Raw genomic sequence first — 19,144 nt, 5'->3', positions numbered from 1 at the left:
ACATTTTGCTGTGCTTCTTTACAATAACAATAAAACCGTTTTGATTCTGAATATAGAAAACAATGAAAAACACCCAAACTCTGGGGACGAGTATAGCTTCCTTTTAATAAGGCAGACAGGTGGACATCCTGTTTATATTTCTGCTCTCAAACCAGAAATACAAAAAAGGAAACATCAGTTTGTTTTGTTTCAATGTTTATCTTATTTCTGAGCGTGTATAAATAAAAAATAATAAAAATTATATTCGATTTCTAAGAAAGAAAAAACTCAATTGTCCTGACCCCGTTGTAATTTCAACTCGTTGATTGTAGCTAGCATGGCTAGAGTTTGGATGCCACTGAAGCTAATATTAGCTAATATCAGCTAATATCACTGCTATTATTGGTATTTCAAATTATTTCACGTTGGGTCAAGCACGTTCGTTTAGAAAAGTGTTCTTTAACAAAATAGCCAATAATAATAGGTTTTGGGGGCAAGAATTTAGGACCGAACCCAACTTTAGCTTCCGTAGGTTGTGCTAAAGCTAACTAGCTAAGCTTCCCGGAAGCAGTTGCGTGTATGAACAGGACGTCAAAACATCCACATGTTTGTGGAAGTAAGTAACTTTACATCTGGCCCCCCGGGGGGCCAGATGTAAAGTTACTTACTTCCACAAACCAGATGAGTAAAACTATCTCAATAAGTACCATTTAACCGATTTACTTTTTTGTAGGTAAACACCGAGCCTTATTCCTGCTCAGAAAAAAGTGGCATCCAAAATATTACAGTTTAATTTGGTAAGTGTAGTAGACTTTTTTAAGCTTAATTATCTCTGTTAATTAAGCTTTAAAATATCACAGAAAGACGATAATAAAATAATTAAAGTTTCTGTCAGTTTTTAGAACCTCAAAGTGGATATGGTGGATTTTTTGTTTGTTTGTTTTTGTGACTTTTTTTAAAAGGCATCTGTAAAAGTTAGAAAGTTGAAAACAAGTCAGCATTCAGACCGACTCTGCAGAGGGAAGGATGGTCGTGTCCGGGCTGTGATTGGTTGCTCCTGCAGCCTCCTGGCTTGCAGCTATAAAAGCAGCGATGCAGCCGCGGCGCTCAGAAGGTGCAGAGAGATCAGGACCGTCTGCTGCTGCAGCTGGAGGGCGAGGAGGAGGAGCTGGGATCTGTAACTCCGGGACAGCGCGATTACATCTGTTCGTTAATTAATCCCAAACCGATCGATGTGATTTAGATCGACTCTGCGCGGATTATCGATGCGCACGGTTTGACGCCCCAACACTCGCAGTGACTCTGGAAATCCGTAAGTGTGTCTGGTTTCCTCTCTGAACTGCTGGGAGTGTGGCTCATCACAGGCACTTGTTGCATGTCAGATTGAATGTGTGCATATGTGGGATTTATTGACTGATTTCAACCTTTCAGAGGTCACACCTTTGTTTGAAACCGATTAATCGTGTGGAGGTTGCATTTATTTTATTTTAATTTTAGCGTCGATCACAACTGCACAAACGGGACAGATAGTTTTTCTTGTCTTTTATTTACATTTTAATGCATCTGCTACAGCATATTTCACATACATTATTATTCGATAAAAACTTATTTTGCTTTGCGGACTTCTGCAGCCACAAGGAGTTTATGTGAGTTTTGTGACCAAATTCATGTTTTGCTTCTGTTTCAAAATAAGTAACAGCTTAGAAATCTTTGTATCTGGAAACCAACTTCTGTGTTTCATTGTTTGCATAAATTAAATCATTCGATTTCATTCGATTTGTGTACATTTTAAATGTGATTGGTTACATGCTGATAGAAGAAGCGCTCCTTTTCTTTTCACTTTTGTTGTTCCACTGCATGCCTTCTCCTCCTTTTGCTCTTATAAACTCTGCAGCAGGAAAGTTTTCTCAATTTTGACTTCTTCTTCTTCTTCTTCTTCTTCTTGTCCATCTGCAGGTTTCTTTAAAATAAATAAATAAAACACTTTCAGCACTCACTTCTCCCTCCTCTATCCTGACCTCAATCAGGTCACACATGCTCTGACCAAAATCTTTCAGCCAACTTTTTTCCTTCCTTAATTCTTAAAAAGAAAAAAAAAGCCATTAGCGCTAAAGGTCAGAGATGGTTTGTAATAGAATAAAAGGATAAAGCTTCCTAATTGAATCAGAAAACTCCGCTCTAATATTCTCTAATGAGCTGCCATGTTACCCAACACAAAGGCATCATTCACAGGGTGGAATATTTACACAGACTGTGGTCACAAAAAAAGGATCAAAACTGGTTTCTTGTGATACGAGCATCCAATCATCCACGCCTTCCCGTCTCTGTTATTTTGCACTGGATGTATAAAGGAGGACGTGCGTTTTTAGCGCCGGCCTCTGCCGTCGCATAAATAGCCGTGCATTTGCACAGAGAGGCTCTGTGTGTGTGAACACGTTCGTCCCAAAAGCTCCTCTCTCCGCGGCCGTCACAGTCCCACAGCCTGTTCAGCCTCAGATGCCCGTTGGCGTTTTTCATGGAAGCACATGATTGTGCAGAGACTCTGTCCAAAAAAAAAAAAAAAAAGAAAAAACCCATAAAGGATCTCTCACAAATAGCGGACACACACAGACACACACTGAACTTCATTTATTCAGCTTTCTTCCTTTATTTTGTTCGATGAAAATGACTTTGTGTTCGTCGTCTTGTTCATTTCGATCGTGTGGACGTTCGGGACGCTTTTAACGTCTCGGCCAGAGTTGGAATTTTGTCGAAACGTTCATCTTTCACACCAATTTAATTGCAAATGTGAGGCTGCATGATGCGCAGACTTATTAAGCAGAGTGTGTGGGAATTATTTTTCCGAGTATTTGTTTAATTTTGATGACTTTTACTCACAGAATAGTCATTTATCGTGATAAATTTCTTGTCGTAATACAAATTTTGATTCATCGTTGTCACGATAAATTTCAATTATGTTTAAAAATAAATGTAAACTGTCAGTGTTGTCTGGACTGTTAGCTTTACTGTTTTCTCTATTTCATGTTAGATGATGAGAGTCAATAGGTGGCAAAAAAAAAAAAGAAATTAAAACATGGTTAAAAGTGGTCACTCTGTGCGGTTTATGTGACTGAAAGGACTGAAGGAAACGTTTTACTAAGACTTATGTTTTTCAAAAGCAGTGTTTGTTCTCGCTGCCTAGAAAAGTTACCATGAATAGTTCTTATTGTCACGCTTACTGTTATCATGATACTGCCGCAAAATGTTTCGATAAGTTCGTGTCGCTCACGTCTATTTACAGTTGTAGAAAATGTCAGTTTTTCAGATTTATAGTGCAAAATATTCCTCTTGACAATACCAGAACGTGGTGAAGTATTGCTAATGCCAGTGAAGTATGACGTCATTGTCATTAGTATTGTTCCTTTCACTCAACTTTCCATTAGCATAACTCGAGTTGGTTTTGCGTCACAGTTTTCCCTTTCCACATTTGGATCTTCCGGCTCAGTCCTCTGGTTCAGTCCTCTGTCAGGAACCTTCAGCTCCTGGTCTCTGGTTCGTCCCTGTTTTTATCATCTGAGAAAACTGAGCCACATTTTCTCACATCCTAAAGTGGAAACAATTATTCATGCGTGCGCGGATTACTGTAGGCCGTCAAACGCAGACCTTAGGAAAGCCTCTCCAGAACGGCTGCAAGTCGTTTAAAACCCTGAAGGTTTTCATGTGGGCCTCCCATGTCGATACGACGACACAGAGTCCTGTTTTATTTTACAATTTAAGATTATTTCACTCACATAGAGAGTTTTTCACAAACAGACACCTGGTTATGTCATTCTGCTCAGTTTAACCTGGAATCTCCTCCTTTTGTGCATGGCAGGATGTGTGACTCCATCAGAAATCTCTAGGAAAACTCATACTAAATATTGGCCTGTTATCTGGACACACCAAGGACGCAACCCAAGGAAATTGTCCATCATATCACTCTTGCTGTTTCAATTTTACGTAACGAGATAAAACTCCAAACGACGAGTCAGTGTGTTGTGCTTTTCAGCTGCATAATTGCAGCTTTCCTGGATTAAATGACAGCAATGAAATCAACTTGCACACTTTTGTTTCAACAGTTTGTGCTAATGCAGTGACATGGTGGTACTTTTACTGACACTTATGCTGCTGCAGCACACAGAGAAAACACAGTGTGCACGATAAGATTAACACTGTGTGTTGGACACATTTCAGGTGTTCTTGGAGCATAGCAGGGACTCAAAGAGGTTGATATAAAGCCTTGTTAAATTTCCAGCGGAGCTTTGGTTCTTAGCTCAGATATCGAAAATAGAATCGTTGCATATTCCTGGCATTATGTGGCTGGATAAGCAAGCTGGTAACTGATAAGTCTTACTGCAAAAAAAATAAATAAAAGATTTTAAACGCTCTTTTCTACGAAACATGTCAAGAAACATGAACTTTTAGAATTGTTTTCTCACATTTATACTCTACTTTCAATAGTTTTGATGTGTTTAGCATAAATGCTGCCTTACAGCTTTCAGTTTTAGCTGCTGGCATTGGGAGGAAAACGACTTGCGAAATTTGACCAGCAGCCAGTCAGAAAGACAAGCATGGTAAATAACATTTCAATAAATTATATTAGTTTATATTTTTAATAACAGTGATTAGAAAACATTAGATATTTTTTTAAATTAAAAACTACAAAAATATGTAAAAATGAATTAGTTTAAATTTAGTTTTTCGGATCTCCCCTCAAGTTTCTTGAGGTTCCCCTAGCGCCCCCTGGTGGCTCGACTTTTACTCTGAAAATTCATTTTACGTCGCCAGTTTATGTCCATAAGTGCATCGAGACCTACATTTAGAGAAATTTAATTTATATATGTAGATGAGTCTCTTATTTTGAAAAGTAGCTGTGTGTTATCCACTTTCAATCTCTAAGTTTAAATCTTAATGTCATGGGGTCAGATTCCTGCATCCAGAAGTGCTGGTTGTCATGGTAATTTTTGGGGGGCTGCAGGTGTGAAAGGTCAAACGAAGCACCACACTTTCTCTAAGCAACCAAAGATTCAACAGTTCAAACATTTATGAATTTTCATATTTCTACTGTTTCCTTAGGAAATATAAAAACATATAAACGCAATTTAAATCTAGGTTTTACAAGATAAGACTCCAAACGATGGAGTCATAGACGACAAAAGTCATTGGCGTCTATGAAAGAAATGTGCGGCTTGCTTTGGCTCTCTTGTACGTTTCACAGAAAACTGTAGTTCCCGCAGCAAAAACATATTTCGTATTTCTGTCTTGTTTCTAGTGAAAATGTCTTCCTGAGGAAGACTTGAGCAGAACTCTTGAGGTTTTTCAGGAAGACTTTGACTAAAGTGAGAGAATTTGAAACTATTATGTCATTTCCTCAAAACTTTCTCCATTTCTCCTCAACCCACTTGGCATCAACACCCTGCTCTATGTTCAGCGCGACGCTCGCTGTGTTTGTCCTCGCAGGATCTGAGTTTGGACGGACCGGACCCCCGTCGCGCTCGTGAGCGATCGCCGACATGTTTGTGAGAACGAGGGCCGTCGTGCTGCTGCTGTGCCTCCTGGCGGAAGCCGGGGCCTCAAGGTCGGCCCGCGACTCCCAGAGCGTCCCCGACCCCCTGGAGCCCCCGGAGGGTAACGCGTCCATCCAGCTCCCGGCGCCGCAGCCGGACCGTCCGCGGAGGCCGTTCCCGCCCATGTGCGTCAAGCCGACGGAGATCAGACACGCCTTCAAGTACGTGAACACCATCATTTCCTGCCTGATCTTCGTGGTGGGGATCATCGGCAACTCGACGCTGCTCAGGATCATCTACAGGAACAAATGCATGAGGAACGGACCCAACGTGCTGATTGGCAGCCTGGCACTCGGAGACCTGCTGTACATCATCATCGCCATCCCCATCAACGTGTACAAGGTAGGCTTCAGCGTGACGTCTGCGTTTGACTCCAACTTCCCTTCTGTGTGGTTGTTTTGGGACTAAGGCCAGGGAAAGAGACCTGGACTTTCTGGGAATCGTTAAGTTACAATAAAGACCCTCGTTGTTTAAGTTGCATCAGTAATAATTTAGAAACCAGGCCTTTTATGCTCTTAATTATTTCTATTTATCATACAAGCCTGACTCTGGTTCCAGCTTAATGTGATTTTGAAGCAGAATGCTTTCCAAAAAAAAATAAAAAAATCATACATTTCTTTTAGCCTCATCCAGCGTTCAGGCTTTTCATATTAACTTTTTATCAACGGGCTTATGAGTCGCAGATTGTGTTGAAATGTACATCTGTGGCAGAAAAACATGGATTTTAAGTTCAGGGACATGAATTACGGGGTTGCGGGTTTTTGTTTTGCACGTTACAACCTCAAACTCCCCGGAGTCCCCAACCGGGGGGGTTTTATGTGATGGATCGACAACAAGCAACGAAAAGAGAGAGAGAAAAACAGATTTTCAAAATCTGTAAAGTTTACCCAAGCAAAACCACGGACAATTCTCCTCGGGGGAGTTTTGAGTCATTTCAGATGATGTCAAGCACACGGAAATCAAAACAGAAGTGGAGAAGGAACGGCGACACGGCTATCTTCTCAGAAATCTGGAAAACCAGATTTCTGAGAAAATCTCTCCACAAATCTGCAGCAAAGGTTGATAATTCGCATGACTTTGCAATAATTGACCGTCAGCTAGCGATGGGAACCAAATCTTCAGGATCATTTCACCTCAAAGAGCTGTTGCAGAAAAAAAAGTGGTCATGTGCTTTCATAAAGTTCAACGTTTTAGCAAATAAATGAATGTCAAATATCGATGCAGTTCAAGCACAATAAAAGAAAAATGCACCTGAGTTGCTTTGGGAGAAACAAAAATCCTCTCCTGCTCCATTAAATACAAAAATCAGACTCTGTTGTCAAGGTACAGAAATGCAACACAGTTCATTTCAAACAGTCCATCCAAAACATCCACAACAACAAACAACAGCTCCATCCTTTAAAAAAATAATCACATGTAATCTGATACTTATTTTTAGTCTAATATCGATCCAATATCAGTATTGTATCGATGATAGATGACGCTCCGGCTACGGAGCGTTCCTATTTCTCGGATGCGAATAGAAACGATAAATGATGATAAAGCGACAGACGGGGCACAATCAATATTTCATCATAGCAACCCGTGGGTGGATGTGACAGGAAACTTTGAGTGACATCACAGTCAGAGCAGCTGGGAAACGTTGACGTACCGTCCAAAAAAAAAAAATTTACAAACTCAGAAATCAGTTTTGTTGGATCAGAAATGTATTTATGAACCATAAATGCGATTTTTGAAGTTTTGTCGGCAGTAGAGTTACCAACTTCGTCCCTCCTGGTGAGTTTTACAAACCGGGTCTGTAAATACCTTGCTGTGGTCGCCTGAAATGTCTTTTCTTTTTCCAGAGAAAAAAAACCCAAGAGACTTTTCAGTTTTGTCCAATTTGCCAAGGCAGCAACACAGACAAAGAGAATATCTCGATCTCTTTTTCGATGATGGCTATTTAATACCCATTAAAACATGAAGAATAATTAAACATGCGGTCTTATTTGTTATTCCTTGCTCAGTTCAGACCAGATCGGAAACTATCCCCCCCCCCGCAGACCGCAGTGAGGAGCGGCCCCCCAGCTGTTTTGGCCTCGACTAGATTCATTTTGGAAGAATTAAAGACAAAGGGAGCCTTAAGTGAACGTCTGAGAGATCTGTGTGTGTTTGCACAGGCTATGCTGACATCTCTCTTATTACAAGTTTTTATTGTTTCTACCGCAGCTAATAGCCGAGGACTGGCCGTTCGGCGTGCACGTCTGTAAGCTGATCCCGTTCATCCAGAAAGCCTCGGTGGGAATCACCGTCCTCAGCCTGTGTGCTCTCAGCATTGACCGGTGAGTGCACACACACACACACACACACACACACACACACACACACACACACACACACACACACACACACACACACACACACACACACACACACACACACACACACTCCCTCCTGACCACCACTGTGGACACATTTGAGCGACTGTGTCCACGTCTGACTGGTTTTTAGCTACCACGCCGTGATCTCGTGGAGCCGGGTGAAGGGCATGGGGATCCCCCTGTGGAAGGCCATGGAGGTGACCCTGATCTGGATGGTTGCTGTGGTGCTGGCCGTCCCCGAGGCTGTGGCGTTCGACATGATAGAGATGTCGTACAGAGGCAACAAGCTGCGCATCTGCCTGCTGCACCCGGAGCAGGCCACCAGCTTCATGAAGGTTTGCTCCGCGTTCTTCCTGCTTGACGCAGGCGAACGAGTCGTTTTCCCCTCAATACGGTTTATTGCGGTTTAGCTAGTGGTGGGACTCCATTTAAGGTTTTTAATCCAGTTAATTCCAGTATTTTAATTAACAAAACTAGCATTATTTTCAACTCTGCTGAATTATTAAATAAATAGGCATGTGAGCTCAGCAACAACAATACTTATTGCAATATCTTCTGGAATGTGTTCTTGCATTATTTTGCCATCAGCGTCATATTACTTGAAAATGGTCTCAAAACAAGAATATTATTGTTCAGTGCAGTGACTTCTGGGAGATTTTATGGCGACAGGACGCTGACATCGCCATTTCAGACGTCTGTGCTGCAGCTGCATTCCTAGCATTGAGATGCTATTATAGACTTGATTAACTTTGTTGATCGGCGAGCCCTTCTTAGCACAACGTTCACGCAGCGATAGTCCAGTTAAATTGTTTTTGGAGCAAATGCCCCTGTGGGTTCAGAAAAGCATCGTTGTTTGTCGTGCGTCCGATTTTTGGGTGTACTGGAAAAACAACACAAATGTTCCGGATGGAATTTTTGGATGTGAAAAAGAAAAAAAAAAAAAGTGATTAATTGCGTTAAACACGTCAAATGTAAAAATGCAATCAACCAATTGAAATTAATGGGTGAAAGTCCCGGCACTAATATTAGTGAGCAGCGGAGTAAAAACGACACGTTATGTAAAGTGAAATATCGACAGTATTTGATTCACTTCCTGAATCTAACAAGTGTGAGATAAAGTGAATGTCCAGGTTCAAATGCTCCTGTTCTTGATCTTCAGCCAGTTCCTTAAAGTCCTTCCTTCTTATATTAAGACAAAAATAAACAAACAAACAAAATAGAGATCCGAAGTTAACACCGCAGTCAACCTCTGTCTTCTCACAAATGTTCGAGAGTGGCTTAGTCAAAGTCTGGACTTTAATCTAAAACAGGCTGAAAATCAACAATTCTGCAAAGAACAGTGGAGTCAAAGTTCTTCCACAGAAATCTTTGCAATTAACTGTCACAAAAATGCTCAATGATTTTGTCCAATCAGCCAATCAGCTTGGGGTCGGGATAAATCTGGGCAGAAGGAAGGCACTTAAAAATTAAAAAAAGATAAATAAAGAAGAGAAAAAGATGACTAGGTCATATTTTTGGTCACGCATGCTGTACATTTTACATCGTGATCTTAAACAGCCACAGTTTGGAGACAACAAATAAGAGCTGCATGGACAGTTCATGAACCTCGTCCTCCGCTGGAGCAGCTCCTTCTCCTCCCCATCAGATTAGTCACACTGATGATGCTGGTTTAGCGTTTGCGTTCGGGCTTTGGCAGCCGCGCATCTGATGAATGATGGCGCAAAAACATTGGAGGAGTGTTGGGAATGCGATGAGAGGTTATCGTCAGAGCCAGCGCCATCGCTTCGCGGGCCTCTAAGTAAAACGTATTGCAGCTGATTAGATTTTCGCTCCAGCAATAACATGAGGAGGCGACCGGCAAAGGTCGTTTGTGTGCAACCCCGAGGTAAAACGGGAAGACAAATTGCTTCTGACGTCGACTGTACCAGGCGCTGTGGGGATTATTTATCAGGATCTCAGATAGGGAGGAAGAAAACTCACAAAAACACGAGTGACTTCAACATTTACAAGAGCCGCACCGCCTGCTCTTTCGTGGAGGTCGGAGCAGAGCAGCTGGAATGATGCATGAATCAGTTCAAAAAAGACTTTTTTATTTCTGCGGCGTAGCGGGACGGAGAGAACCTTCTGGACGGCGTTCAGCGTGTGCACCTGGTGTTTGCTTTCCGGCTCCAACAGAACCGGTTCGCGTCGGAGCTACGAGAGCCCCGGACGCTCGGTCTGTTTAATCACGGCCTCCCTTTTGTCTTTGCCAGAAAGCAATCACAGAACCCGACGGCTGCGCGTAAATCCCCCTAATGTGACGGCCTCTCGTGATCTTCATGGTGAATTCATAATGCGGCGCAGGAAGAAGGAAGCTGGAAAGAAATGTCAACCATGTGACCTCTTCAAGTCAGAGGGAAAGACACGGAGTTAAAAGTTAACAGTTAAAAACAAAACAAAAAAGGCTATATAATGAACTATGTAACGAGGAAACCTTTTGCAGGATTATAATCAAACATGTTTTTGAATCCAGTTTTGAATTATTGGAGCAAAAGGTCAAGCATTACAACTCTACTTTTGATCTTTTTATGCAGTTTGAGAGTCCATGAGGATCATTTATCAGCTCATTTCTTTGAGAGTTATTGCATTCACAGTCTATTTCTGTATCTCATCCTTTAATCTAAAGCTTTTACACCAGCATAAAACCATTTGTGCTTTATTTTTTATCTAAAACTAATTGTGTGTGTGTGTGTTTCTGCCAGCTGTACCAGGAAGCTAAAGATTGGTGGTTGTTTGGCTTCTACTTCTGCCTCCCTCTGGCCTGCACGGGGGTCTTCTACACGCTCATGTCCTGCGAGATGCTCAGTCGCAAGAAAGGCATGCGGATCGCGCTCAACGACCACATGAAACAGGTGTGCAGGAAGATAAAACGAAACACAGAAAGAACCTGACAGCAGAGTTCAGCTGAGCTGAATATTATGCGCTCAGAAGATATAATTGCACCAGATCGGGCATTAGAGTGTGTCCAAGAGGGCAGATCTATTCCATCTAGTTCTATGCTCTGTGCTCTGAGCGACGTCATACTTTTAATTGATGCAGAGTTAACAAATACAATTACAGTTTAATACATTTAGGTGCGCGTTTAAAAAAAAAAAAGGAAGGTTTCAAGTCGATGCAGCAATGTCTTTCTGTATTGGATCGTATCAGTCGATACTCAACGTCAGATATCGGTATCAGAAGTGAAATTAGGGGATTCCTCTTTGTGGGGACAGAATACTTTATGATGGTTAGTTAATTAGTGTTGATTTATATACTTGGCAGCAAAGCAGTAAAAACACTCTGGTTTTACTTTTGGCTTTGCGTTTTGAAATAATGCCAATGTTTTTGTGTTTTTGCACTCTTCAGGTTAGACATGAATAATTTAATGGGTCTTTGTTAAATAATGAGATATAATAATGCTGGTGGAGGGTGTACTTTCTTTTATTTGTGACTGGTTTTCTAAAAGTCTTCAGTTTGCATGCATAAAGATGATTTAAAGCTCAAAAATAACCCTAACACATATTTACGCTCCTACAAAATACCGTTTGCATGAACAGATTTCAGATTTTTAGCCCTAACTAGCTGTCAGCTTTAGCCTTTGAGGACTTTATGTTAATAAAGAAATGAAGACCTGCAGGGCTTTCTCAAGCAGTGGAAGCGTTCTCCGCTGAAGCCCTGCATTCACCTTCCTCTGTGTGCGTTCGGTGCAGCGAAGGGAAGTGGCGAAGACGGTGTTCTGCCTGGTGCTGATCTTCGCGTTCTGCTGGCTGCCGCTCCACCTCAGCCGCATTCTGAAGAAAACCGTCTACGACGAAAACGACCCCAACCGCTGCGAGCTGCTCAGGTAGGAAAGCAGAGAAAGCCTCGTGAGAATCCATTGTTCTCCCGTTTGTCGGGCTTCCTGGAGTCTTTACAGTAAACTCTGCTCTTTTCCTCCTCCTGTCAGCTTCCTGCTGGTGATGGATTACATCGGGATCAACATGGCCTCTCTAAACTCCTGCATTAACCCGATTGCCCTCTACTTTGTCAGCCAGAAGTTTAAAAATTGTTTCCAGGTAAAGAGGATTGTTTTGGCTTTAAACAAAGGCCATTGGAAACAGATGCAGCCCAGTTTGTAAAAAATGTACTTTCGGGATTATTATTAGTGTTCTTTTAACTTTTATTTGAGTTCATTTTTTATGAAGTATTTCCACACTTACAAGAGTAAAATTTCTGCAACAAGCCAAAAATTCACCTGACACAGACACACACTTGCAGTGTCTGTTGAAGTTTGGTAAGTTTTCTAATGGAAAATTTTTATTTTTTTTTTACCTGATTTTTTTAAAAATGATTTTCATTTGGACTTTAAAATACCAAAATTTCCACACAACTTTATATTTCAGCCCATCTAAATATGTAATTTTTAAATATTAAATTATTGATGTTTTGATCCATCACTTGCTGATGGATCAAAATCAGCAACTTTATTATACAACATTTTCTTTTTCTCTTACTTGAGTCATTTCTTGGACGTCTACTTTTGACTGAGTAAAAATATGTTGCAGTAATACAACTTTTGGTTACTCTGTATAAAATCTAGAGTATTTATAAATCTGTATAAAACTTAAGATTTTACTAATTAAAATCTGAAAAAGTGTGGTGACTCAACCTCAGTAATAGGAATTTATGGTGATTATTATAAATCAAAAGTCTTTATCGTGAAGTGGAATTTATCATGATAAATGATACGATACACCTTATAAACACTGCAGTTTGTGTTTGTGTGACGAAATGTTAGGAATAGAGAAGCCAAAAATTAGCACAACGTCAACATATCTACTCAAGGAAAAGTAAAACGTAGGCGTCCAAGAAATGACTCACATAAGAGTGAAACGGTATTTGATAAAGAGTCTGCTGAATCACTGATCAAATTATTATTGTCAAACAGTTAAAAATGTCATCATCAGATGGACTGAAATATAAAGTTATTTTGAAATTGTAATATTTGTGAAAATAACTCGCATAGAACACAATTACCAAACAATCAGAGAAAAGAGAGATTTTTCTAAGTTATTTTGTTACAATATAAAACAGATGAAACTTCAACAAAAACTGCAGGTGTGTGTCGGCGTCTGGCGAATTTATGGTTAAAATGAACTGGTTCCTCATTCAGCGAAGCAAGAGTAGCAATACGTCATGATAAAGTTACTCAAGTAAAAAGGACAGTGCAGTAAAACTACTCCTAAAAGTACTTTTACTTTCATAAATGAGCTCTAGTGAAAGAACCTGGTTAGCAGCCAACTCTGGTTAAGATAGTGAAAACGTTTATGAAGCGCGATACTTCTACTGACGGCTCTGGTTTTTGCCTGGCAGTCCTGCCTGTGCTGCTGGTGCTACAGGACGTCTCCTCTGGACGACCGCTGCTCCGGAGGACGCTGGAAGGGATCTTGCCATGGCAACGGACTGGACCGCACCAGCTCCCGCTCCAGTCAGAAGTACACAAGCTCTTCATAGACACGCACAAACGCTCTCTCTCTCTCTCTCCACGCTCTCCAACCAATCCAACCAAACCGGACCGATATTCCCCATCTGCTTTCCCACCCGGAGAAACAGCTGTGTCACTGCCAACACGCACACCATCACTTTGGAGTCAGGAGTGGGACACGGAGGAGCCAGGCGGAAGGGTTTTTGTTTCGTTTTTCTTCTGCAGACTGAAAGACTCGGCGATCAACCCAAAGCTGGAGGATGAAACTGCAGGACTGTCACCTGTTCAGGCCACCAACCGATGCTACGTGAATGTGTTCGAGGAAAGTAAGCCTCTCAGTGAGCCAGGTTGAGTAGAGTTAGGTCAAGCCACTTGTAAATGTGTGTACAGGGTTATTATTTACATGTCGAACACAGACTTTAGCCCATGTTTAGCTGCAGTGCTTGGAGTATGAATGAGCGCTGAGCCATCAGCCCTTCTGGTGACGCTGTAATACCTCGTAGGGGAAACCGTGACGCAGAGTCATTTGAGACTCAAAGGACCGGAGCCTTTGAGAGACTCCGCACCTCCGAGGCACCGCCGCCGCCGCTGAGACATCAAAGACCAGAGTGCTGGCAAAAGACGCAGTCCGCCCTCAAAGTTCGCGGAATCTCCCGGCAAGAAAAAGAGAGAAAAATAAACGGGGGCCCTTACTGTGAATCTCCCAGTCATGTGGAGACTGGCTCAGCAGAAATCCTTCTTATCTCCGCTTTCAGTCACAAGAAGGGCTGCTGTCGTCCAGGAGAAAAACACCATATGATCCTTATCATGTGTCGCGTGTGACAATGTAGCTTCTATTTTTCTGTGAATGTAGCACAAGGAACATGAACGGCTTGTGTGAGCCCCCCGCCCAGCGAGGCGTCTGCTTCGCCTGCTGCAAGCCTTTCACCTCAGACGCAAAGACATGCCTGTTGCTGGAACTCCACTTGTTATTATGTTGCGCTATTTAAAAGATTTAAGAAATGATCGTGTATACAGCTGACTGGACGTTTTAGGAGATTCTTGAACTGCATTACGGTCATAAAAGCACCAAATATTTTCCCACTGTCCCCCTCACAGCAGGGGGATTCTGGGAAAACTTTGGCTTCTTTTTTGTTTTTTTTCTAAGACATGATTGCTGACTTTGTCATCCATTTTTGAATCTGGGTGTCTGTCATTTACATGGTTGAAACCAGGTCTTTGGAGATGGTGTTTATTATTGCCTCAACTGTTTATTTTTTATTTCTCACATTAAACAGGATTCAACATTTTCTGTTTTAAGTCAGTTAAGATAACCAAAATGATTTCTATCTGATAAATGCCAAAACTTTTAAGGATTTTTTTTTGTATTTTTTTTTGTACTTTCCTCAAACTTGGACGTTTACATACATTTCTTCACTTCAAAACTTTGACTTTGTCTGTTTGACTAGTTAAAAGTGAAATAATCTGCCAGTAGAACATGACATTTTTCCATGTTATAAGTAGAAATCTCTTGTTCCATTGGCAGATTATTTCACTCAAAACTAGCACTTTTGTATCAATATTAATATAAATATGACTTATATGACTTAAAATAAGCTTCCATGTCTTGCTGAAAAGTTACTTGTGTGTTGGTTTTGTGTTCTTGAACTTGCACTGAGATATTTGCTCTAGAAACCGGACCGCAAATACTTGGTGACATTTGGTGTTTTTGTGGTGAGAACGTCTCAAGTCATTTAAAAAAAACTAACAGAAATATTATTTTAGTATTGAGGGAACAGAAAGATTTTGGGAAATCCAAACTGACATCAAACAGGAAATATTTAATCATCAGACATTAAAAAAATGCAATGTCTCTTCGTTTGGGTTCTAAATATTTGGTTTCATTGAAAACATTAATCAAGTTGTTTTGTTGTTTTTTGTCCATTTCTTCATAAACATTTTATCACTTTGTTTCTAAGAAACTTATGAAATTATGCATTTAATGACACTTTTGGTTTGTTTTATAAATAGAGCTGATATATTTCCATGTTCATTGTTGGACATGTTTTCTTTACCCTTCAGAAAGTCTTTTTATTTTTTACATCATAGTTAAATCAGTAGCTGACGCAGAATGTGATTCATGAAACTTTTTATATTTGCTTTTAGCCTCATGAATGAAAGCCTGTGAAGCTTTTGCTACTCTAGCAAAGCTCAGAGTAGCTTTGCTACTGAATGATTGGTTGGACATACAAACATATGTGAATACTGTAAAGGGCTTGGTCATTTAAATACATTCATACATTACTATTTTGTTAAGGGTATACATTAATAAATAGTATTTTATACTGTGTGTTGTTTGACTTATTTACAGTGGCTTTCACGCGGCCTTTGAGGGTTTATCAGAAAAACGACCAAGAGGCTAAAGGTCGCTGTGCGGTATCAACAAAGCTATGTATCTGTTTCAGAATGCCCTGAGCGGTAACCCAGTCTGCTCGGCGTTCACACATCCGCATTTGAACCACACCGGAGTTCACTTGAACCGAACCGAACCGAGCCCCAACATGGATCCCGAAGGTTTTAAGCGGCCCAAAGTTCCCTTTGTTGGTGTGAATAACGCATTAAGACGAGGAAGTAGGTTCATGTTCAATAACTATCTTTACAGCCAGACCTGTGTTTAAAGATAAAAGCATGTTGATGTTTCATAGTGGCCTTCTCAAAGGCCAAACCAAAATACATTTTACAGTGTGAGGCAAAATTTAAACACGTTATTTTTCCAATCGGACAGAGATCAGGCTTTTTGTTTTGTTCACGCTCCAGAATGAACAAACAGTAGATAATATTCAGAAAGGCTTGCCTGCTGTTATTCCTGTGGTTTTGTGAAACATTGAATCAACAGTTGTACAAACGTGCACCACTTGTTTTTATTTTGTTCCACTTTTTAATCATTTACTGCTTTACGGTGGACTGTCGCATAAAATGACAAGGTGTCATTTTTAATCCCTTCAGATGAAATCTCTTGGCTGAAAAACCCCCAGCGTGAAATATTTTAGAAAGCGGTCATGAATCACAATGCCGCATTTGGTTTGGTATTTGAGTAACATGATGGACCAGATGTTCAACATGGATCCCATTTTCCATTGTCGTAGTCAAATAGTTTTAGTGACGGGAGCGGTGACCAGTGGTGGAGAAAGTATTCAAACAATGTACTTAAGTAAAAGTACAAATACACAGACAAAGTAAAAGTACCACATTAACATTTTTACTTGAGTAAAAGTAAAAAAAAGTACTGGCTTTTAAAGTATTATAAGTAAAAGTGAATGCATTACCTTAATTCCAATACAATATCATTTAGAGTACCTGTCGTATTTAATCTTAATACATCAGAAATGTGGCATTTTAATGAACAATGCCACAGGTAAAGCATGTTTTTATCGTGTTTACTTTCTGTACCGTAGTTTAGACTTAAATATGTGACCATGAAGTTCACATTTTAATGAGAAAAACAAAAAAGCACAATGCGACTTGGATGTAATGCGACAATTTCATAGAGACGTAGTGAAGTAGAAAGTACAGATACTTAATGTAAAATGTTGTGGAGTAAAAGAAAGTATCCATTATTAAATTTACTTAAGTAAAGTACAGATACACAAAAATTATACTTAAGTACAGTAACGAAGTATTTGTACTTCGTCGCTTCCCACCACTGGCGGTGACCTCGTTATTGTCACGTCTGCCATTTACAGCCTATAATGGGCTCCATGTTTCTTTCATTTGAAGGGAAATTTACATTTGGTTCCCATCTATTTTCATGAGTCATCCGAGAAAAACGTCCAATCGTCCTCCATCTCCTGGGTGTAAAATGATTTTGCATGACAAGCAGACATCGTACTCCATGTAGCGAATTCCAAGGAGCTTGTGTGAAGAGAGAATCCAAGATTAAATCTAAAAAAAAATCTTCTACATGAGATCAAATGACAAATTAGGGGTTCTGTGTTTTCTCCTTTGCTTCCTGGAAACCAACACAGGAAGTTTATATATCAGGTGCAATTTCATTCCTTAGTTTTTGCTGCCAACTAAAAGCTGCTTTTGAAGCTGGACATGACAGAAAACAGATATTTTTTTGGGGCTCCCGGGAGTATCTGAAAAACCCCACACAACTGGATGTGGACCATAAATTACCCTGAGGTCAAATAATGTTGCATTAAGGAGAGAAAAAAAAAAAGAAACCAATGAGAACAAGAGGAAACACTGGACAACAATGTGTTTCGAATAAGTCGAAACGTGGATCTTTATTCCACTTGCACTAAATCTTGAAATTTGTGACACCAAAAAAAAAAAAAAAAAAAGTTACATCAGTCACTTCACATAGAGATCTGAACCCTGGGACAGACGAGCCGCTCCTTGGACAGGCGTCTATAAATCTTGTCCCAGATCGACTGGGGTTGTTTTGAAATTGGGACAGGTTTAAGAATTTCATTTTCTCGCACGTCTGGCACATTTAACTGTAAAGACCCTTCAGGATCAGTAAGATTTTATTATTTTTGAAAAACAAACGCTGGCTTTTTGAGTCCTGTCATCATGTGCGCCAGTCTAACCGACTCCAGGCTCCCGATGGCAACAAAAACAAACCCCCAAAATCATTTATTCAAACCAAAGACTTATTCTCCAACATAAAACAGAATTCATTGCTGATCAGCGCCAACCCGTTACCTGCTGTGGACTGAACAACTGCTTTAAAAAAAGAAAAGTGGCCTTGATAGCAGCATGCACATATGCCAAAAACATAAATACAGTTGAAACCAGATGTGTAAGAACACTGCACAAAACCACACGATCCAATCACTGTACAGGATCACCCAGGTTATTTCTATTTGCAGGATGACGCAGAAGAAAACAGTTTTGCAACATGAAATTCAGACGCTTAAATATATTTCCTCCTTTAACTGTATGACTTGGTTCAAATATTCTAAGTAATGTCTCACATTTTGGCCCGTTCCTGTTAGAACTGGAGTAGTTTTGGTGAGATAGGTTCTCAATTTTTATCGTTTTTAGTTTTAACTCGAGCTTCATGCACCATTCTGTTTTTACAGTTTGTATCTTTGATAGATCCCTTTCTGGAAAGTGATTTTAAAGTACTTAGACTGGATTTAGTGACAGTCACTTTGCTCATTTAGAAATTTTTCCAACATATCTGACAGATTGTGTGTTTCTACATTTAATCGACATAAAGAGCGATCTCTGGCTGTCGGTAGTAGAATAAACACTCCAATAAGAGTCCAGTTTCAACTACACAGAAGCAAACAGTTTTATAACTTGTAATATGTGGTTTTAATTTCTTCTTTTGTTGCTTTAAGGCCACTCAGTTCCAGATGCACTAAACAACTTTACCCTGTTACTGTTGATAAAAAAAAAGTCAAATTTTTCACTTCTTGGCAGGCATTTGTTGCTTAAACAACTTGGAATCTGATATTCTTCCTGCCCTTTATACCGCCAGCGACCAGATCCTGGACAAGCGGAAGATGATGGATGGATGAACTTAAAAAAAAATGAGTTGGAGAAGAATTTTTTTTAATTCAGGGGAAAAAAAAAACCTCTTCAAAGTCTTCCAAAAGGATTTTTTTCATATTAAACATTTAACATAAATTATTAACAAACCTTGATGGGATCAGTTTCCCACCTTTCCAGATGTTTTACATAAAGCTTTCCAGCGCTGGCTCCAGCTTCGTTAGCCGACAGACATGATGATATTGATCTATTCA

The 19,144-nt window shown here is 40.2% G+C and overlaps 1 protein-coding gene across 1 annotated transcript; it reads left to right on the top strand.

Moving 5' to 3' along the window:
* The first annotated feature begins 1,104 nt into the window (after positions 1–1,104).
* Positions 1,105–15,735, top strand: LOC129362802 (endothelin receptor type B-like). Its single transcript, XM_055034546.1, has 8 exons — positions 1,105–1,291; positions 5,458–5,906; positions 7,773–7,885; positions 8,055–8,259; positions 10,666–10,815; positions 11,653–11,786; positions 11,889–11,997; positions 13,295–15,735. The coding sequence occupies exons 2-8, from the start codon at positions 5,511–5,513 to the stop codon at positions 13,433–13,435; spliced, it is 1,248 nt and encodes a 415-aa protein (XP_054890521.1). The 5' UTR covers positions 1,105–1,291; positions 5,458–5,510; the 3' UTR covers positions 13,436–15,735.
* The last annotated feature ends 3,409 nt before the right edge of the window (positions 15,736–19,144 follow it).

This window comes from Poeciliopsis prolifica, unplaced genomic scaffold, assembly GCF_027474105.1.
Source record: "Poeciliopsis prolifica strain line A6 unplaced genomic scaffold, Auburn_PproV2 SCAFFOLD009, whole genome shotgun sequence".
NCBI classification, from domain to species: Eukaryota; Metazoa; Chordata; class Actinopteri; order Cyprinodontiformes; family Poeciliidae; genus Poeciliopsis; species Poeciliopsis prolifica.
The sequence above is the reverse complement of the archived record's forward strand: the minus strand, read 5'-3'. Positions and strand labels throughout refer to the sequence as shown.